General features: G+C 56.2%; 3 protein-coding genes and 1 long non-coding RNA gene across 8 annotated transcripts; 3 read left to right on the top strand and 1 right to left on the bottom strand.

Moving 5' to 3' along the window:
* Positions 1–73: 73 nt before the first annotated feature.
* POLR1H (RNA polymerase I subunit H) lies at positions 74–2,531 on the top strand. Of its 2 annotated transcripts, none has more exons than XM_025917242.2 (4): positions 74–375; positions 474–574; positions 772–881; positions 2,318–2,531. In XM_025917242.2, the coding sequence occupies exons 1-4, from the start codon at positions 240–242 to the stop codon at positions 2,340–2,342; spliced, it is 372 nt and encodes a 123-aa protein (XP_025773027.1). In that variant the 5' UTR covers positions 74–239; the 3' UTR covers positions 2,343–2,531. The 2 variants fall into 2 exon arrangements, with proteins under 2 accessions (XP_025773027.1, XP_086562133.1); XM_086706007.1 differs by lacking the exon at positions 2,318–2,531 and adding an exon at positions 2,102–2,271 and having other exon boundaries at positions 77–375.
* A 2,133-nt stretch (positions 2,532–4,664) lies between these two features.
* Positions 4,665–8,085, top strand: PPP1R11 (protein phosphatase 1 regulatory inhibitor subunit 11). Of its 4 annotated transcripts, none has more exons than XM_086706003.1 (3): positions 4,665–4,767; positions 5,940–6,048; positions 6,880–8,085. In XM_086706003.1, the coding sequence occupies exons 2-3, from the start codon at positions 6,027–6,029 to the stop codon at positions 7,080–7,082; spliced, it is 225 nt and encodes a 74-aa protein (XP_086562129.1). In that variant the 5' UTR covers positions 4,665–4,767; positions 5,940–6,026; the 3' UTR covers positions 7,083–8,085. The 4 variants fall into 4 exon arrangements, with proteins under 4 accessions (XP_086562129.1, XP_086562130.1, XP_025772860.1 ...); XM_086706004.1 differs by having other exon boundaries at positions 4,704–4,722; XM_025917075.2 differs by lacking the exon at positions 4,665–4,767 and adding an exon at positions 4,774–5,009.
* On the bottom strand, positions 8,013–12,999 carry RNF39 (ring finger protein 39). Its single transcript, XM_086706000.1, has 4 exons — positions 12,505–12,999; positions 11,081–11,103; positions 10,797–10,888; positions 8,013–9,272 (listed from the first exon to the last, which is right to left on the bottom strand). Exons 1-4 carry the CDS (start codon positions 12,865–12,867, stop codon positions 8,698–8,700), a joined length of 1,053 nt encoding a protein of 350 aa, XP_086562126.1. The 5' UTR covers positions 12,868–12,999; the 3' UTR covers positions 8,013–8,697.
* A 419-nt stretch (positions 13,000–13,418) lies between these two features.
* LOC147580531 (uncharacterized) lies at positions 13,419–18,828 on the top strand. The gene is made up of 2 exons (XR_015250915.1): positions 13,419–14,902; positions 18,021–18,828. It is a non-coding gene; the product is annotated as an uncharacterized LOC147580531 (long non-coding RNA).
* The last annotated feature ends 1,165 nt before the right edge of the window (positions 18,829–19,993 follow it).

Raw genomic sequence — 19,993 nt, 5'->3', positions numbered from 1 at the left:
CTGCAGCTGGGTCGCGGGGACAGGCCGGTCGCGCTCACGTATGACGTCACAACCAATGGCGCTCGCCTCGCGTTGCGCGACACGCTTTGCGCAGTCGCGGTCGGGCGGAGAGGAGGAGGGCTCGGTGGAGGGCACCGGCGAGGCCCGCCCACGTCCAGGGACCGACAGGGAGACCGGCGGGGAGACCGGCGGGGAGACCGGCCGCTAGCGCGCGCACAGACCCCTACCTCGTGTGGCTCATGGACTCTGGGCGCTCCCGCTCCCACTTCCAGTCGGACCTGGACTTCTGTCCGGACTGCGGCTCCATCCTGCCCCTGCCCGGGGTTGAGGACACGGTCACCTGTATCCGCTGTGGCTTTTCCGTCGACGTGCGAGGTGAGGGGCTGGCGCGGCGGCCGGAGCCTGCGGGCGCGGGGAGTGGGGTCAGCGCCCCCTCCCCGCCCATGTCCATAACCCGTTCTCGCTGCGCGCAGACTTCGAGCAGAAGGTGGTTAGGACCACGTTTGTGTTCCACAAGGTGGGGACGGCGGTGCCCGTGGCGGCGGACGAGGGGCCTGAGTTCCAGGGGCCCGTGGTAAGTAACCGACGTCGCGGACTGGCCCCAGCAGGGAGCGCGGGGAGGAAATGCAGGCGTGAGCGCAGAGATCGGGACCCAGATCCCGGAGAGGGAAGCGGGGTGTCTGCAGCAGCAGCGTGTGGTGTGAGGACCGTGGGCTCTGGTTCCGGGTGGGCCCCCCAGGACCCCCTGACACGCCCGTGCTGACCCGCCAGGTGGACCGGCGCTGCTCGCGATGCGGCCACGAGGGAATGGCCTACCACACCCGGCAGATGCGCTCAGCCGACGAAGGGCAGACCGTCTTCTACACCTGCACCAGCTGCAGGTGCGTGTCCTGCTGCCTTCTGCCCCTTCTCTGTTCGCTAACCACATTGATGCGCTGATTTGCTCCCTGTGCGGGATAAACCGTTAGTTTCTCTGTTCCCGTCCCTTATTTCTGTTCAGTTCAGGTAATAGGGGGATTTGTGGGGTTTTATTTTTGAAAATTACATTTCTCTTAGCCTTTTTATAGCCAGTGAACTAACCCTTTTGAGATATGTAAAAGCAAAAGGAAAACTGGAAGGCGAGTATTGCTCGCATGTTATGTTGGAATTTCCTCTACACTCGAGTTAGTTTTCCTTTTCTGAGCATTAATCGCGTGTGCCTTCAGTCCTTCGTCTTTGGTGTTCTGTAGTTTCACCAGAGTATATCAGGATGTGCTTTCTTTTCTTGATCCTGTGCTGGACTTTCTAGAACAGGATTATTTTCCTCCGTCATCCTTGGAAAATTATCAGCCATTATCTCACTAAATATCGCTTTTACCCCATGTTCTCAACTTTCACATTCTAGAGCTCTAATCAGTTTATTAAGCCCCCTTCTGTGTTTCATTTTTTCCCATCCCTTTTCTCGTCATGCTGCCTCTGGGTTAATTCTTACAGCCTCCTACAGTTCACTAATTCTGTCTTCAGTTTATTCCAATTATTGTTACTTAAAAATTTTTTTTGAGTTCTACTTATTTTTCAAATATCTTCTGTCATAATTAATAATTCCCAATTTCTAAATCATACTTTATTTATTTATTTTTAAAATTTTATTTTAGAGCGCAAGTGGGAGAGAGAGGGGCAGAGGGACAGAGGGAATCTCAAGCAGGCTCCATGCTCCGCGCAGAGCCCAATACAGGGCTTGATCCCATGACCCTGAGATCATGCCCTCAGCCGAAATCAAGAGTCAGATGCTCCAGTTAATACGTCCCGCTTCTGATTTCGGCTTAGGTCGTGATCTCAGGGTTCCAGACTTCCAGCCCCACGTTGGGATCTGTGTGCAGAGCCTGCTTATGATTCTCTCTGTCTGCCCCTCCCCCGCCTTGCTCTCTCTCAAACTAAACAAATAAACTTAAAAGAAGAGATGCTCCACCGATTGAACCACCCAACCTTAGGAAGTGCTCCTAAGATTTTATTTTTAAGTGACCTCTACACCCAATATGGGGCTCAAACTCAGAGATCAAGAGTGACATGCACCTGGAATCAGCCAGCCAGGTGCCCCATTTGTTAACTTTTTTTTTTTTAGTTGTTTATTTTTGAAAGAGAGAGTGTGAGCAGAGGAGGGGCAGAGAGAGAGGGAGACAGAGTCCCAAGCAGGCTCCACGCTGTCAACTGAGCCTGATGCTCAACCAACTGAGCCACCCAGGTGTCCCTCCTCCTTTGATCTTTTAATTGAATGTCTTGTCTTATGCTGGAGCCTCTTCTTTTGCTCAAATATAATGACTCCTTTCTTTCTCCATAGGTTTCAGGAGAAAGAAGACTCTTGATTTTTTTTTCTGGGCGACTCAGCAATCCCTCCCTCTTCTCTTCCTTGGAAGGTGAAGGATATTGGGTTCTTAGATCCCTTGTCCATCCTAGGTGCAATGGTTTGCTCCCATAGGACATTATTATGTGTCATTGTCCCCAGAGTACACTTACTCTATTTTTCCTTATTAAAGTTATATTTTTTTATATAAGCCAGACATCTGTATGTTATTTATAATATGTCTTGTTCTGACAGGAATTTAAATGAACTTACAGAGATATATTTGTTCTTTCAGTGAGTATATGAGCTACAAAAAATAATATAAATTAGAACAAGAAAGAAAAAAAAAGAGCCAAGAATGGGACTAATATAAAAAAGTAATTATAAGTCTTCCATCACTAAATGTATTTGGTTCCTGAGTTTAGGGAAACAAACATAGGAGTTGGGAGAGTGGGATATTCAACAGGTAACTTAACCAGATCTCTTGACATGTGAATTTGGACAACAAAACATCTGTTACCAAGGGATAACAGTATGTACTTGGTACCAATGGACACTTTGAAAATTGTTTTGCTATTGCCCTTGAGATAAATGTAATACATATTCATCGTAATCGTATATAGAGAGGCAAAAAGAAAAGAGTATTTTTTTGTGAATCCCACTGCACAGAGATACTGTCTTTGTTAATGGGCTTTACTATACATGCTGAGTTGTATCTTGATTTTTATCAGTTTGAACCAAAAACTTGTAGTTCAAACACAACATATTCAGATTTACTCTGGAAATCTGTATTTTTGCATTCCTTGGCTTAAATGGTGATCAAAGGGTGATAGTAACCATGATTACCTTGTAATTGTGTGGCCTTTGTATGTTCAGGGCTCGCAAACTTACCCTGTCTTGTTTGTTTTTAATTTTTTTTTTAAGTTTATTTTTGAGAGAGAAACAGTGTGACTAGGGGAGGGGCAGAGAGAGGGAGACACAGAATCAGAAGCAGGCTCCAGGCTCCGAGCTATCGGCACAGAGCCTGATTTGGGGCTCAGACTCACCAACCATGAGATCATGACCTGAGCCGAAGTCAGACACTTAGCCGACTGAGCCACCCAGGCGCCCCTACCCTGTCTTGTTTGACCCCCATAGCAACTTGGAGGGATGCACAGGGCAGACTTCACCCTGCATCCGAACTTTCCCACCCCACTTCTGAAATCTGAAACAAATCCGTTTTATCTACCCCATTTTAAGCCTCCCCTGGCCCATAACACCGACTGGGTAAGGTCCAAGTTTCTGAGCAACATACGGGACCTCCTGCAAAAGCGCACCTACCTGCCAAGCCTCCCCTTACATCCCTTACTCCTCTTACATCCCAAGCAACGCAAAACTGCGTTTTCTTCAGCGCACACACTGAATTTGTAAACAGCTCTCTACCAAACAAAAAGCCATTTGCCGCCTTCCAGTTCCTTTTACCCCTCTTTGCTTCCTTAGAAACATGCACCTGTTTCTATCATCACACAAACTTACGACCATTTCTGTGCTTGATCGTACTCCCCTCCACCCCAGAGAGCGTGCTGGCAAGAAGTAAGTAAATTCAGTTTCACAGAAGAGATTAGTATCTTTCAGTGTCTAAGACGTTAGTCCTACAGCTTCCCCATCAGGCTGGGAGCTGTAAGGCCGAACACAGAGCCAGCAACAATCCCAGTTGAAGGCCCCATTAAGGACCTTGCCCCAACACCTGCACACACAGGGCGACCGCCAGAACCCATTCTTTTATTTACTTTATTTTTTAAGGTTTATTTATATTGAGAGACAGAGAAGTTCACACAAGGTCTGCGCTGTGAGTGCGGAGCCCCACGAAGGACTCCATCCCACGATCCTGGGATCACGACCCAACTGGTAATCAAGGGTCTGGCGCTCCAGGACTGAGCCACTCAGGTGCCCCCCATCCCACAACCCATTCCTGATCGAGTGCTTCTCCCTGCTCCTGGGGCCCAATTCTCCATTCCCAGAGGCAAGGAAACGGAAGACCGGCTCAGGCGGGGTGGTTACTACCGCCAGGACAGATGTTCTCCCCTGCACCTGCACCCCCATCCCGTACCCCCAACCCCACTGCACCGGGCAGCATCCGCATCCGCACCCACTGCACCGGGGGCCGCACCCCTATCCCGCATCCCCACACCCGCGCTGCGGCGCCCCACGGGCTCTGCCCTTCCGGACCGCCCCTCCTGGCGCTACTCGGCAGCGCTTGCGCCCCGCCGCCCACGCGCCACACCCGCAGTGACGCCTCTTCCGCCAAGTCAGTGGCTCCTGCTGGCGGCGCCTGCGCACTGTCACGTTACGGCGGAACTAATCCGGCGACGCCTGCGCTTAGACGCGTGCAGTGCCGTGGAAGGGAGAAGGGGAACTACGGAGTGCGTCACACCCGGAAGCAGCGGGCCGGAAGTGGGGTTGGACAGGTTCTCCCCAGGGGTGGGGAAACGGAGGCCCAGGAGGAGGGGGAAAAAAGAAGGTGGAGGATCGTGGCTGCCACCCTGAGTCCGGCCCGGCCCGCTTAGAACCCTGAGACACAGAGAAAAGGAAGGGCGTGTCGTCCCCCTTCCTCCCCTCCTCCCTGTCCTCAGCCTTAGCCATGGCCGAGGCAGGGGCCGGGCTGAGTGAGACCGTCACTGAGACAACGGTTACCGTGACAACCGAGCCCGTGAGAAAGGCGGGGGGGGGGGGGCGGTGATACCGGGAGGGAGGGGATAGGGCTGTGGGCCGAGTGGGGTCGGATACCTGGGCCGGGGACAGTCGCCAGTACTGGGGCTTTGGGCAGCGGTGGAGATGCTGCCGGAGGCTACTAAGGCGACACGTGACAGAGAGTTACAGTCGGGGCGCAGGAGCTGCTGCGCGCGGGCGGGGCTGGAGACCCAGGGACCGGAGCTCGGGGTGTCGGGGTGGGGGGGGCGGGGGGATCGAAGGGCTCCATGCGAAGGCTTGGCTGCAGGCAGGCTGGCCGCCAGCACAGCTGCCAGCACGTGTTTGTGCAAGGGGTGGGCGCGAAGGGAGGTGCAGGGGTCACGGGAAGAAGGGCGAGATGGGAGAACTGTTGAGAAATAGAGACACAAGTAGCCTGCCTGCGAGAACGGGTTGAGTTGCTTTCAGAAAGAGAGGGTGTAGTAGTCGTTACCCCCGGGTTATGGGGGGACGCGTGGGTGCGAGGGGGTAGGTAGGTAGGTAAGAAGAGGGGAGCGCCGGGCTTGAGGATGGGAGAGATCAGGACGTGGTTCTTTCTCTATGGGAGTCAAGGGTTAGGTACTGGGGACTGAGGAGATCGTGCTCAGGTACTAATACCACCGAGGAGGATTTGGGGAGGAAGATGGAGAAACAGCGAGGATTATGTTTTCCTTTGAAGACTTGCTGGGACCTTCCCTAGGTCAGGAACTGTGTCTTCCCCATGTCCTAGCAGTTGTCGCAACCGCCCAAGGGTCTCCTTGAGGTCAGAGACCTGCTCCAGTTGCCCTTTCCCTGCACTCGGCTCCTCTGTTGGTCTGTCTGGGGCACTGACTGAACCGGGCCCCCGGGAGGGAGCTGGGCAGGTCAGGAGGAGGGGGCTAGCTGTGTCTGTCCGTCCTTCTTAACCTTCCAGGAGAACCGGAGCCTGACCATCAAATTACGGAAACGAAAGCCAGAGAAGAAGGTAGAATGGACGAGTGACACTGTGGACAACGAGCACATGGGACGCCGCTCATCAAAGTGTGAGTGTTTCCCTCTTCCATCTGCTCACACCTGCCCAGGGGCCTGTCACTGCCACCTGCTCACACCTGCCCACAGGCCTGTCTGCCACCTGCTCGCACCTGCCCCCCACCTGCTCACACCTGCCCCCAGGCCTGTTGCTGCCACCTTCTCATACCAGCTCACATCTGCCCACAGACCTGTCTGCCACCTGCTCACACCTGCTCACACCTGCCCAGGGGCCTGTCACTGCCACCTGCTCACACCTACCCACAGGCCCCTCTGCCACCTGCTCACACCTGCCCCCAGGCCTGTTGCTGCCACCTTCTCATACCGGCTCACATCTGCCCACAGACCTGTCTGCCACCTGCTTACACCTGCTCACACCTGCCCCCAGGCCTGTCTGCCACCTGCTCACACCTGCTCATACATGCCCACAGGCGTGTCTGCCACCTGCTCACACCTACCCACAGGCCCATCTGCCACCTTCTCACACCTGCCCACAGCCTGTCACTGTCTACTTCTCACACCTGTTCACACCTGCCCAGGGGCCTGTCACTGCCTCAGTGATTCCAGGCATCGGGGACATGAGGCTAAGACTGGAGGAAAAAGGAGGGAGGGCTTGTCCTGGGACAGACCAGGGCCTGAAATCAGGAGGCATCAGCGGGCAGAAGCGAGGCTTTAGACCCTGGCCAACAGGAGGAGGGTTTGGGGGCCTGAGTCCCCGGGGGGTGGGCCTGGGGAAGCTGGGTCTTGCACGGTGGAAGCAGTTGTTACTGAGATCTGGTGGGTGAGGAACTGACTGTATCTTAACTTTTGTCCCTTTTTTACTGGGCTCCTCCCTCCAAATCCAGGCTGCTGTATTTATGAGAAACCTCGGGCCTTTGGCGAGAGCTCCACTGAGAGCGATGAGGAAGAAGAAGAGGGCTGTGGTCATACACACTGTGTACGGGGCCACCGCAAGGGACGGCGTCGTGCAACCCCAGGACCGAGCCCCAGCACCCCTCCCCAGCCTCCTGACCCCTCCCAGCCTCCTCCAGGGCCAATGCAGCACTAAATTCCTCTCTGCCCCACCATTCCTGTGTCTGTCTGGCCCTGAATGTATTCATGTGGCTATTTGGGGACTAAACCCGTGGTTTGACCCCTTCTCCAGCCCCCTCCTGCCCTCTCCTCTGCCTGACGGAGGGAGGAGGAGAGGAGGGTGAACAGAGATCCTGGAATTCTGACTTGCTGCTATTCCAGAACCCAGGCTTCTGGGTTCTCCCAGCCCTCATTTCTCCTTCCGGTCCTCATCCTCTGTTCTCCTGGGATCCAGGCGTCTTGATTCCAGTCTCTTCCCTTTGTTCTCACTGCCAAACTGCCTGTCCTGGGATCCAGGTCTCTTGGCCCCTTGCATTCTCTATTTGAGTCCCAAACACTTAAATTGGGTTTTCAGCAGTCCCAGCTTTCACTGCCAGGGTCCCAGTTAGATTCCGGGCAATCTTGCCCTAGCTATGCTTGTTAATCCTGGCTTGGAGCTCTTCCAGTAATGTATTTATATAAGCCTGTGGGATGTGTGGGCTCCCAACCCTACCCCCTCATGCCCTCCAGAGGGGCTGGGAGAGAGAGAGGTCTTTGCTTTATCACCTTTAATGGAAAAGGACATAGTGATGGCCTCTCCTCACCCTTCTCACGTGATACAGGATCTGACAAAACTGGCTTGGGGATTGGCCACTTAGAGCCAGCCTTCTCCTGCATCTTGTGGCTTCAGAGACAGATCCAGCTTTGTCCCAGGGACCTGGGTCCCTGGGAGAGGAAGCGAAAGGGAGGGAGCAAAGAGATGGGGGGGATACGTCCCCTACACTACACTCTTACCCCTTCCTTCCTAGGCTTTGATGTTTCTGCCAGCCCAGATGCCCAGCTCCCAGCCCTCCCCACTCCTTACTGGGATCTTGAGATCATTTCCTAGGCCTCTTGCCATGCACAGTTGCAGAGATGAGTCAAATCATACCACCACTGAGATCTCATTTATTGCCACAGATGCACAAAATAAATAACCCAACATCTCAAAAAGTGTTAAATATGGGCCCATTTATACATATGGGGAAAGATGAGATGCTGTGTACAGGGATGGTTTTGGGGTGTTTGGGCCAACCCCCCCTGCTGAGGAGAGGAAAGGGAGGTAGCAGCCTTGGCTTACTGTGTGTGCAGGGGGGGGGGAGTCAGGAAGGTTCCTAACGGGACAAGGCTGTGAGCAAAGGAAGCAGTCACCATGGAGTAGAGCTGGCCTGCCCCCTCCCCAGAACAGCATTGAGCTCCATGGAGGGCTCTGAGACCCAGGCCAGAGTCTGGTGAATAAACCCCAGATTGGGCAGGGAAGTCGGAACCGTGGCCCGAGGAGAAGGCACTGGGCCCTCTGAGACCAGCAGAGGCAGGGGTGGGAGGGGAACGCTTGGCTAGCGGGGCCTCTGCGTAGTGGACACCACCGTTGCCCAGTATTGGGGGGCAGGGCCTGTTCCCCAGCTCAGGTCCAGGGTAGCAGGCAGCCGTGGAGAGGCAGGTGGCAAGCGTCCCAGAGGGAGGGGCAGGAAGCCGGAGGCCAGCCAAGATCTTCCTGCTTGGGAGAAAAGAGTGTGGCTGGGTGGGGGTGTGTGTGGACGAGGCGGCTCCCGGCACAGGCGGGGGGAGGCGGCTCAGCCCTCTCCCGGCACGATGCGCAGCGGGGCGCGGGCGTCACGCGTGCAGAGCAGCGGGAAGACGCGCTGCCCCAGCGGCCCGGGCGCCTGGAAGGCGAAGAGCAGGTCGAGCGAGCGCCCGTCGTAGAAGGCCACTCGGCCGCGCTCCCAGTCCACGTCCACGCGGATGCGCCGCGGCGGGGGCCCCGTGCCGCCCACCGGGGTGGGCTCGGGCTCCGTGAGCGCCCACAGGCGGCCGGCGCGGCCCTCCACGGCCCACACGGCCCCCGCCGGGCACAGCGCCACGCGGCCCTTGCGTCGCACCGACTCGCCGGCCGCGCCCACGGCGTAGCGGGCTTCGCCGCTGTCCTGGTCCCCGTCCTCCTGGTCCCCGGCGGTGGCCGCGGTCTCCACCTCCCAGCAGTGCCGGCCAGCCCCGAAGCCCTGCGCGCCCAGCACCGCCGGGAGCTGGTCGAAGCGCGCGGGGCCGTCGGGGGGCGCGGGCGTCCCCGGCGGGGCCAGCCGGACGCTGCGGCGGTCCGCTGAGATGAGCAGCTGGCGGTGTGCGGTGCCCGGGTCCAGGGTCAGGTCGGCTGCGGAGGGGAAGAGGGGGGCCGGGTCAGGGTCAGGGGGGTCTGCGCAGCAGAGGGCACCAAAGAGGCCTCCCAACTGCTCCAGAGGCAGCTGTGGGGCCAGAGCGGGAGGAGACAACTGCCGCAGGGACGGGCCGCTTCCGTAGAACCGTCCTGGAGAAGCCCTGGCCGGCCTGGCGAAGGCGGCACAGGGCGAAGATCATGGAGAGGCTGCTTGGGTTGGGGGTTGGGAGAAGAGTGGGGCTGATCCAACTTCCAGGGAGGAGTGAGGACCGATACCGCATCTACTGTGGTGGTGGTGGGGCGTGGGAACTGGGTCAGCAGGATGCGGAAGGAAGGTGGCCCTGAGGAGGAGGACTGGCAGGGGGTGCTGGGACCCCAGGCAAAAGTGGGAGTGGCCTGGGGCAGAGGAGGAGAGAGAAACAAGCCCGGCCCTGTGTGTATGGTTTGCTTTTGAGGAAAGGTTTCTGGATTGGGGTGCTAGAAGTATCCTGGGTTATGGGGTATGGTAGGTAACAGGAGGGTGGGGCACCTTTCCTGGCAGGCTTTTTTTTTTTTTTTTTTAAAGAGTTCTTTTGTAGGTAATGTCTAGACCCTATGTGGGGCTAGAGCTCACAACCCGAAGATCAAGAGTTGCACGCTCAAAAAAAAGAGGGGGAGGGGGCGCCTGGGTGATGGCTCAGTCAGTTGAGTGGCTGACTCTTGATTTCAGCTTAGGTCATGATCCCAGGGTCGTGGGATCAAGCCCTGAATCCGTCAGGCTCTGCACTGAATGTGGAGCCTGCTTGAGATATATTCTCTCTCTCTTCCCCTCTACCCCTCCCCCCCCAAAACTGAAAACAAAACAAAACAAAAGCGTTGCAGGCTCTATCGACTGAGCCAGACAGGTTCCTCTTTGGCTGGCAGCTTTGGTAGCAAGGCAGGGGCCCCACCCCCCACCCCCCGGGGGGCTGCAGAGAAGGTCCAGAGCCCCAGGGGCAGAGACAGAGCAAGAGTGGTGGAAGCAGCTGACCTTCCAGGGTCGCGACAGATAAGAGGGGGGAATTGCTGGAATATGAAGAACTGAGGATTGACGTTGAGGGTCGAATTATGTTCCTCCCGAAAAGAAATGTTGTAGACTCTCAGGACCTCAGAGTGTGAACTTAGTTGGAAACAGAATCTCTACAGAGGTAATTAAGTTAAAACGAGGTCATTAGGGCAGGCCCTGGCCCAATGTGACTGGTGTCTTTACAAAAAGAGCAAGTTTGGACCCAGAGATGGATGAACACAGAAGGAAAACAATGAGAAGACAACAGAGAGGACATCTGAGGGGGAAGGCTGGGAGAGAGGCAGGGCCGTGGAAGGAGCCCATCCCACCAACACCAGCCTCGACTCCCAGAGCTGACACGGTGGGTTTCTGTGGTCCAGCCCCTCAGCGTCTGCTGCTTAGTGCTGCCTCAGGGAAGTCCCACAGACCCCAGAAGAGACTCGATCTTGTCTGAGAGGGAAGACTGTCACTCAGTGCATCCCTCCCTCCCCCCTTACCCGTCAGTCTGTGCAGCATGTTTTTGACCACTGGATAATCTTCGGGGACGTCGTCGTCTGAGTTAGATGCCTTGGGTGTTGGGGCGTCAAGTCTGGATAGATGAGGGAGAAGGGTCAGGAAGTCCGCAGACACCCTCTGCCTCTGACGCCCCCACCCCGACCTCACTGACGTCTCTGGGGCCCGGAAAAGCTGTGTGTGAGTGAGGACAGAGAGGAGCCCACGGAAAAGGTGACGGATGTGGCAGCTGGTGGTAGAAAGGAAGGAGCAGTAAAGCGGAACTCACCTCCTCCATGTCTTCCTCGTGTCCTGGGATGGGCAGAAGAGAACATGGATGTGAGCTCTGGGCTTCATCCTTGGGCGGCCCTCCCTATCCTCCCCTCCCTCAGGTAGCTGGGACTCGGTTGGTGAGCCCCGGCACCTCTCACAGTGACCTCTTCACCCCTGGGCTCCCCCTTTCCTCAGCCTTCCCTTGTCCTTTCATGGCCCTCCTTCCCCTCCATCACCGCCCTCCTCCCCTTCCCCAGCTTCATCCACACCTGGGACTTGCCCCCTTCACCCTTCAGAGTTCCCCGCCTGGCCTCATTCTGTGTCTCCTAATTTACCTTCCTGAGGGTGTCCCTCTCCTCCATCACTCTGACCAAACCCCCCGAGCCCTGGGGCTAAGAGTTGGTGTATAAAAGCCTTGTAATAAAGCTGCTTCCCCTGTTGCCATAAAAGCCCAGTGGCATTTATTGGGCCCTTGGCTTTGTGTCTCTATCCTGGCCTAGGCGGCAGCTGGACTCCAATGTGTCCCAGGAGGCCCAGCAGCTCGGGACACCGCGCTGGATGCCCTCCAAACACCAGGAACTCCCCTCCCCCCTCACTGTCCAGTGGGGATGACTGGAGCGGCCCAGTGTGGTGGCGAAGGGAGGGGCAATTTGCCTAATCACGCCAATTACACCTGGACTAATTAGGTCTATGTAGACTTCAAAGTGTGGAAGCAAGACCTGAGACCGGCTAGGCTGCTGGGGAGAAGCCAGTCAGGAGTCCCGGACGCCTGGGGGTCGGGCAGGGAGTAGGGGCAGGGAAGGTTAGGGTTAGGGCTAGGGTTAGGGTTAGGGGAGGGGCCCGGCCAGAGGCCGGGCTGCAGGCTCACGGGCCCCGCCTCCGCCGTCGCCTCTCCAGGCCAGGGGCCCTGGGAGGAGTGGAGCAGGACGCTCACCAACAGCACGGCGAACGCTGCCCTCCTCCACTGATGGCCCCTGACCGCCCTTCTCTCCGCTCCGGCTTCTCGCGCCCCGCCCCCCCACCATATCCCTCCTCCCCCCCCTCCCGCGTCCTACCCCAGGTTGGTTCCGACACCCGCCGTCCCCCTCCCAAGATCCGCCTTCCCCCTCGCGCCCTCCCCCAGGCTGTTTCCCACCCCCGCCATCCCTCCCCCAGACCCCACCGTCCTCCTCCCCCTGAGACCCCGCCGTCCCCCTCCCAAGACCCCGCCGTCCCCCTCGCGCCCTCCCCCAGGCTGTTTCCCACCCCCGCCGTCCCCCCAGACCTCACAGTCCCCCTCCCCTCAGACCCCGCCCCTCCGCATTTCCCGCGCTCCGCGTCCAGTCTCCTTTCCTCTGCGCGCCTGAGACCCCGCTCCCTTCTTGCTTCCCCACGTACTGCTGTCACCCCGCCCCGTTCCTCGGCCCCCACAGCCCCAGCGCGCCCCCGGCCCCGCCTCACCTCTCCGCGCGGGTCCAGGCAGCCCATGGTGGGGATGCGGCCCCCCCTGCGCCTCCCCGCGCGGGCGCCCGCCTCGGCCAGCTTGTCGCGCAGCCCCCGGCTGATGCGCACCTCCACCGCCAGCCGCACGTTAGACCTCAGGCTGCGGCGGGGGCACGGCTGGCCGCAGCGGGGGCAGGCGGGGGCGGGCGCCGGGTCGCCGGCGGCCGGAGGGGCGCCCCAGCGGCGGGCCAGGCACGCGCGGCAGAAGCTGTGCTCGCACGCCAGCAGCACCGGGTCCTCGAAGGGGCCCCCGCACAGCGGGCACGTCGCCAGCTGCTCCAGACGCTGCACCAGCCCCGGGCCCAGCTCGGGCGCCTCCATGGGAAGCGCGACCCCCGCCCGCGGGCCGCGCCTGCTGCGAGCCGAGCGCGGGGCCCTGTCCCCGCCCGGCGCATGAACCTTCGGGCGCGCTGTGGCCCCTCTCCGAGCAGTGGCGGCCTCCGCCGCCCTCCCCGCCGCGCCAGGCTTTATAGGGAGGAGGAGGCCCCCGCGGCAGGTAAACACCGGGCCTTGCGCAACAGCTCACCTGGTTCTCCAGCTTCCCAGCTCGGGTCTGGGGGAGGAGGGCGGGGGACGCGCGCGCCCGGGTCCTCGGGGCGAGCGGGTGCTCGGGAGGGGGCGCTCTGGGGGCAAGGCCGCACCGTGGGGGCGGGGGTCGCCTCCTTGTCACCCCTCCGGCGCCCCAATCTCATATCCGCCCCGGGCCTGTGCTGAGCCGGTGGGCAGAGCGCCCGGGCTCGCTTTCGGCGTGTGCGCCCACATCGCCGGGGTGTGAGTCACTCCAGGCGGCCGGCACACCCACTTCCCCGGAGTTGGAGGCGGGAGCGAGGATCCAGGCCTTGGTCTGGTGTGTGCTGTCACTGCTGGTGAGTCTTTCCTTCCTCCCTGCTTGCTGCCTTACCTATTAAGGGTTTAAGAACCCTCTGAAGCTGTGGGGTAAGGGAGGGGGGAGCAGGCGCCCCCGCTCAGGTCTCCGGGAGTCAGTTCTACGTCTGGCTGGGCCTCCCCTACTTCTACTCTCTCCCCACCTGTCTCTAGTTCTTTCTTTCAGTTTTTCCCGGTGTGGGTTTTTATTTCCACTTTTCACCCTTCTTTGGGGTGTACTTAGGGTTCATCTATTTCAAGTCTCTTGGTAAACAGTGGCCCAGAGAGCTGGCCTTGCCAAGGTCACAAAGGCCGGGAATAAGCAGAAGCGGGGCCGTAGCCAGCCCTGATCTGTGCCCTAGCTGTGACGCCCCGCTGCCTCTGTTTCATTTGAGATCCCCAAAACCTCCCCTCTGCTTTCCAAAATCTTCCCTCTGATCTTTCCTCTCCCTCCCCTCTCATCCATCTCCTGGCTCTTCCCTCCTCTCCTCTCTTCCCACGCCCTCCACCTGCTAGTTCCTCTGCCGCTCTCACGGGAGGCCTGTCTGTCTGCCTGCCCTGCAGGGTTTGTGGGGAAGTAAACATCTGTCCACGAGTGTGCTCGCACACACTGTTGTACAGACCTGTCTGCTCACCCATCACTTCCAAATTCCCCACGGACAGAGGCGTTCACATAATGCAGAGGCCACAGATGTACCCAGTCTCAGACACACTGAATACCACTGGGTTGGACAGCGAGGGTTTCTCAGGGACACAGAGACGTACTCAAAGAAAACACGCAAAAAGACGCTGTCATTAGTTTTATTGTCAATAAGAACAATGCGGCAGCCGTAGGTCTTTGGGGAGCAGCAGCTCAAAGACAAACATAATAAAGATTGGGCAGCCCTTGAGGCACCCTTCTCCCCACCTCTGCTCCACACTTACCAGGGAGACACTCAAATTGGACACCGTGATAAACCCTCACAAATAAACACATGTGTATTTATCTTGGAACAAAGCTCTCAGCTCAGTGCTCATAAGACCTACAGCTACAGATATGACCCAAACCTGTTTTGTAAAACGGGCTTTCGTGCTGTGGAAGATGGAGTCACAGTCCCCCAAGATGTCCACGTCTTAATTCCTGGAACCTGTAAATCTGTTACCTTCCAGGACAAAGGGGAATTAAGTTTGCAGATGGACTTATGGTTGCTGATCACTGGGTTCGAAACAGGGAGATTTCTCTAGATTATCCACAGGGGTTCAAGGTCCACAACATCCTTAAAGGCGGAGGACAGAAGCAGGAGAGAACAACCAGCGAGAGACGTGTGAGAAGCACTCAGCCTAACACTGTTGACTTTGAACACTGAGGAAGGGGCTGCGTGCAGAGGAAGCGGACGGCCCCTCGGAGCCGGAAAAGGAAGGCAATGGACTCCAGGAGGCCTCCAGTCCTGCGGATGGCTTGATTTTCACCCAGTAGGACCCACTTTCGACTTCTGAACTACAGGACTGTGAGGTAAGGGTGCGCGATTTGCGTTTGTGATCATTTGTTACGGCAGGCTCTGCTTCCCCTGTCCCACAAATCTCTGACCCTTGGGGACTCTCTGCACCTGTTTGTTTTCGCCCCTTCAATCTGTCACATGTTCTAGAGTTCCCTGTGTCTCTTGGTGTTCTTGCCCATTCTCTTTCTGTCTTCCCTCGGATCGCTTCATCTTCTTGGTTCCATCCCCTCCTCAGGGCCTTTCAGACATTGGGTCCTTTCCAGATCTGGGCCTGGAGAGGTGGGGAAATGGCACGCGAGTGTGTTCAGAGAGCTGGCGTTCACAGCACAAGTGCCTGCTGCGGCCTGCAAGGTCTGCTCTGCAGTTCCGTTCATGTTCACGTGAGAATGATCTGGGCAGCTTTTAGGTTCCCGATATCCAGGAGACACCGCAGGTCAACTGTACAGAATCTCTGTGGATGGGGGGGAGGAGGTAGGCATCAGGAGTTTTGAAAGCTTTCCAGGAGATACCAATGTTTAGGCACGTGGTGACCCCACAGTGTGACGTGATGAGGGTGAAGTGTGCAGATGGACCTACCCTCCCCAAATCAGCCCCCATTTCGCTGTGCTAGGCACAGGGCTCACATTGTTTGCTCCCTGAGCATACGCGGGCTGATCTCCCCGCCAGGTGTGTGCACTTGCTCGGGCCCCGCTTCCTCCAGAGCTGGACGAGGCTGTGTCCGTCTTGTCATCCAGGGCTCAAGCCACATGGAACACTTCAAGAGAGGATGTCTTTCCCCCATTGTATCTCAAGTTGCTTTCCTCATCTTTACCCAGATGTACTGTCTTTGTGGTATTTATCACCATCTGAAATGGTCTGCTTATCTGTTTCGAGCTGTTTCTGTTCAATAGAAGGTAGTTTTATAGGAACTAGCCTTTATTATGGAACCTAGCCTTTATTATGTTCACCATGCTTTCCCTGAACCTGGAAAGGTGCCTGGCACTCAGCAAGTCTCAATAAATAGACAGTAGAACCTTGACTGCGAGTATCTTGTTCTGCAAGACAAGCAAACATTTCTGATAAGTTTTAACTTGATAAACGAGTGATGTCTTGCAATACAAGTAGTACGAGATGTGGAATGTCACATGATCAACACTGAGCCAATGTTCTCTCTCTCTCTCTCTCCCTCTCCGCGCCCCCCCCCCCCCCCGGGTTGTGGGTGATCGTCTCCCATGCTCGGATGCTCAGTCTCAGGCCGAGGTGTTTGGCAGAAATCACTGATTTTTCAGCACGTTGGAAGGTGCCCGTAACTGGCACTAGTGTATTTTTTGTTACTTCCAAGCACCTGTGGACAGTCCTTTGCTTTTCCAGAAAAGTGAGCTTAGGAATGCTTTGCTTCATTCTAGGTCAGGCTGCCTGCAGATATAGGCCCTTTCCTCTGCTGCCTCGTCGCCAGTTACATTAAATACAGTATATGACAAGAGTTTATCGACACTGCACTGTAGTCAACATCCGTGCGAGCGTATACAATGGCCCCCGTGCAGAGAAAGATTCCGTTGAGCCAACAGGTGGCAGTGATTCTGTCAGTGATAGTGAAAGTCTTTCTACACAAGAACCCTCCTCTCTCTTGCCTCCCTCACACCAGCCGTGAAAGTTTTCAAAGGGAAGTGCAGGTTAATTTGTTTATTTTTCTTTATATTTTCTTGATTTTTTTTGTATTATATTACAATATTGTAATCATTTTTATATGAATGATGGGTTGTGGAACGAATCACCTGAGTTTCCATTATTTCTTATGGGGAAATTCACTTTGATATGCAAGTGTTTGGATTACAAGCATAATTGTGAACAAATTATACTCGCAAACCAAGGTTTTACTGTACACCCAGCCATTGAACTGCCTGCCACCCCTTGGGCAAACTGAAGTGTCTTCTGGCAAACTCTGCTTAGACCTTCTAAATGTGCACAATATTTCTCTCCTCGGTCAGCAATCATTGCACACTGGCAGAGGCCAGGCATGGTGCTGGGGGACGCCCACATAGTATGTGGCATGGCATTCAGCCTGTGCTCCGGAAGCTCATGGTCTAGTCATCACATGCCTTCTAGAAACAAACGTCAGGGACTCCTGCTAACAGTGCTTCTGCTCAGCCTCTACCCGGTGCTCCCCATGAGCCCACACCTAGTGGCTTCCAGACACATAGTGCAGGGGTGGACATTTGGAGACGGGCATTGCCGGGAAATGTCTCACTTCTCAAGGCTTTCTCCCTCCCCTGCCAGAATCCCTAACAACTCTGCCTGAACCCTCTGATCCCTGTTCTGGGCTCATTCTACCTCCAGAGAGCTACATGGGTGGAGGTGACCCTTGGTATGTGCTGGGTTGGCTTTGTGGGCCGACTGACCGCGACTGGATCCCGCCTCCCTCATACCAGTCCCCACCCCTTTCCAGCTGCTTCCAGGAGGTCTCCCCTCTCACTGTGGAAAGTGAGAACCTGCTCTGGGAGGTGGTGGAGGTGGGGCAGGCCTTAGCCCATCTGCTACTTTCTTTCTTTCTCTTCTGCTTCTTTCTCATTTCGTTTATTCTTCAGCCTGGCTCTCCTCCATTTCCATGACATCCCCATCCGGTCAAAGAGTTCACAAGTCTTTAGGGGGTGTTAAGGCGGAGAGAGGTGTTTGGGAGATTGAGGACCAGACAGTCCAGGTCTTTGCCCTCAGGGAATGTGACAAGGCAGATGAAGCTTTGTCCCTCATCCACCAGAATCCACCACTGCCGAGTTAGGGAGTGTGACGGTGCACAAAGGTGTACCCATCATCCACCCAGAGCTGTCATTACTGAGTTGTAAAGGTGGACTGAGGATTATGTTGACAGATTGTAGGATGAGTGGGAATGATTTCAGGAAGGCCTCCTGGAGGCCGTGACTTGTAAACAAAGGGCAGGTTGGGTTGAGTGGGAAAGAAATGGAAAAGCCTGAACCAAAATCGTGAAGCATCTTTGGGGAGAAAACTGGAGAAAGAGATCTCAGGGGATAAGAAGCCTAATTAAGGAAGCACAGTTCTTTCTCAGGCCTCACTCACTGTGCCGTTGTCCAAGACTTTCTTCAATGTCGGTTGCTTCTATAAGGACTTATGTTTTTTGTTTTTTTGTTTTTTTTAAAGACTCTGCTGTTTACAATGTGCAGCCGTCCCAAGAATTGCTGCACATACTCTGGGGAGACAGCCCTGATGGGAAGGGGGCTCGAGGCAGACAGAGGATGAAGTTTCCAGCAGATCAACCTGATACTCATGGACATGACCCCAGTTGCAAGGCCGGCACCCTCCCAGCCCGCGCTCTGTAGCTCTGTAGCAGCTCTGAGCTGAGAGGATGACTCAGATTCCTGGGGTTAAGGATTTGCTTTCAGGTAGAGCTGCTGAAATTCAGACCCACTGCCTCCACCCCTGTGTTCTTTCCCTGAGGCGTTATGTCCTGTCTTCTGAGACTTGATTTTCTCTTTCCTGTCCCCCTCCTTGAAGCCCCTGCTCAGGGCTAATGGTGCCTGTGGCGGGGGGTGGGGGGGTGTGGGGGGTTCCTCCCTCACCTTTATCCTGGATGCTCATTTGTTCTGTGTCCTTCTGACCACCCCCCCCCCCCACAGCAATGTCACTTTATCCACCCTTTAAACTGCCCTACAACATTCCATACTCATTCTTCCCTCCAGTGTGTCCCCAGACCTCCTCACCCCGCCTCCCTCCCCCTCCCCCCCCCCCCCCCCCCCCCCGCCCCCAGCAGAGTCCCCTTAGGGGCCATGCATTTGCTCCTTCATTCAGGTGGGCTCCCAGCAAGCACTTGCTGAGTCCAGCACTGTGCTGGGAACTCTGGTACAGGGTGAGCAGGCCAGCCATGGTCCCTTGTCCTCTGGCAAATTAGATTCTGTTGGGAAAGACTAACCATAAGCAAGTAAACAAATAAATGAGCAAGATAATTATAGATGTGATAAGTGCTTTGAAGAATATAAAGCGGGTAATATAAGACGAATTAAGTGGAGGAGGTGTGCACGACTTTGACAGGGTGTTAGAAAACGCTTCTCCGAGGGGTGATGTGTGAGCCAAGCTCTGGGTGGTGAGAGGGAGCCCCCAGGCTGGGGGGCAGGGGGGCAGTTCTTAATGCTCTGAGTGTGACCAGTGGTGTGGTAGGAGGTGCACAGGCCCTGGCAGGTGACAGGCGCTGGGCTGTGTTCTAAGAGCCAGGATTACAGGGTCGGTCTGTGCATTCACAGACCCAGCAGCCTTCACCTCCCTTCCTGCTGTAAGTCTGGTCCTCCTCTGCCCCCTCACATTCGGGATGAGAATCCGTTTCCATGTCCACCCCCCGCAGTGAGATCAAGCCTTCCAAACAGACGATTTCCTATGCTGTGCCGGGCACCAGATGCAGCTAACTGGCTTCTGTTCTCACACTTTGAGGTCACAGAATCCCAGATGGGTAGAGCGTTAGAACTGACAGGGACGTTATCACCACGTAGCCTAATGCTTACATTGCAGATGAGAAAACTGGGGTCCACAGGGGTGACTGTGCTCATCCAGGGTAGCTGGGGTGCGAGCAGGCCAGCCTTCTAGTCCCCATCCCTCAAGAGTGCAGGAAGGTTGCTGCCTGTCTCTTCTACACTCATTTCAAATAAAGAGGTGCTCACTGACCACTCTTGTATGTTCAGGGTGAGGCCCTGCTTGACCAGGAGTAGAAGGAGCGAGAGATGAGGTCCAGGCACACTAACACCAATGTATGACAATCAGCATGACGGCCACAGCCTGTGGACAGCAAGAGAGACACCAGACAGTCATGTGCATGTCCACACAGTGCCGTGAAGGGAGCTGCAGGTGCTGAGGACCAGGTCAGGGAGAAGAAACTACTCTCTGTCTGGTCTGGTCGGCGGCAAGGGATTCAATACAAGGAACCACGTGATAAGAGAATCATGGAAAGGCCTGGAAGGTCACAAGGCTCTAGCTGGACTCTTGGTTTCAAGGTCAGTCAGTCAGAAGCACTCCCAGAAGCACTGCCCCCACTCCCACGTGTCTGCTGGAGCTCGGCCACCTCATCTGCTGTAGGAGGGGGGCCTCCCTCACTCTTGCCTCTTGAATGTCATACAACTACATCCAAC

The sequence above is a fragment of the Puma concolor genome, chromosome B2 (genome assembly GCF_028749965.1).
Source record: "Puma concolor isolate L17-30 chromosome B2, mPumCon1.1.hap2, whole genome shotgun sequence".
Lineage (NCBI taxonomy): Eukaryota > Metazoa > Chordata > Mammalia > Carnivora > Felidae > Puma > Puma concolor.
The sequence above is the reverse complement of the archived record's forward strand: the minus strand, read 5'-3'. Positions and strand labels throughout refer to the sequence as shown.

Coding starts and splice junctions, on each gene's coding strand:
- POLR1H (XM_086706007.1), top strand. CDS start 240: ATGGACTCTGGGCGCTCCCGCTCCCACTTCCAGTCGGACCTGGACTTC. Junction 376..473: donor CTTTTCCGTCGACGTGCGAG/GTGAGGGGCTGG, acceptor CGCTGCGCGCAG/ACTTCGAGCAGAAGGTGGTT. Junction 882..2,101: donor TACACCTGCACCAGCTGCAG/GTGCGTGTCCTG, acceptor TTTTTTTTTTAG/TTGTTTATTTTTGAAAGAGA.
- PPP1R11 (XM_025917075.2), top strand. CDS start 4,941: ATGGCCGAGGCAGGGGCCGGGCTGAGTGAGACCGTCACTGAGACAACG. Junction 5,010..5,939: donor TTACCGTGACAACCGAGCCC/GTGAGAAAGGCG, acceptor TTAACCTTCCAG/GAGAACCGGAGCCTGACCAT. Junction 6,049..6,879: donor GGGACGCCGCTCATCAAAGT/GTGAGTGTTTCC, acceptor CTCCAAATCCAG/GCTGCTGTATTTATGAGAAA.
- RNF39 (XM_086706000.1), bottom strand. CDS start 12,867: ATGGAGGCGCCCGAGCTGGGCCCGGGGCTGGTGCAGCGTCTGGAGCAG. Junction 11,104..12,504: donor GCCTGGACCCGCGCGGAGAG/GTGAGGCGGGGC, acceptor TGCCCATCCCAG/GACACGAGGAAGACATGGAG. Junction 9,273..10,796: donor CATGCTGCACAGACTGACGG/GTAAGGGGGGAG, acceptor TCCCCTCCGCAG/CCGACCTGACCCTGGACCCG.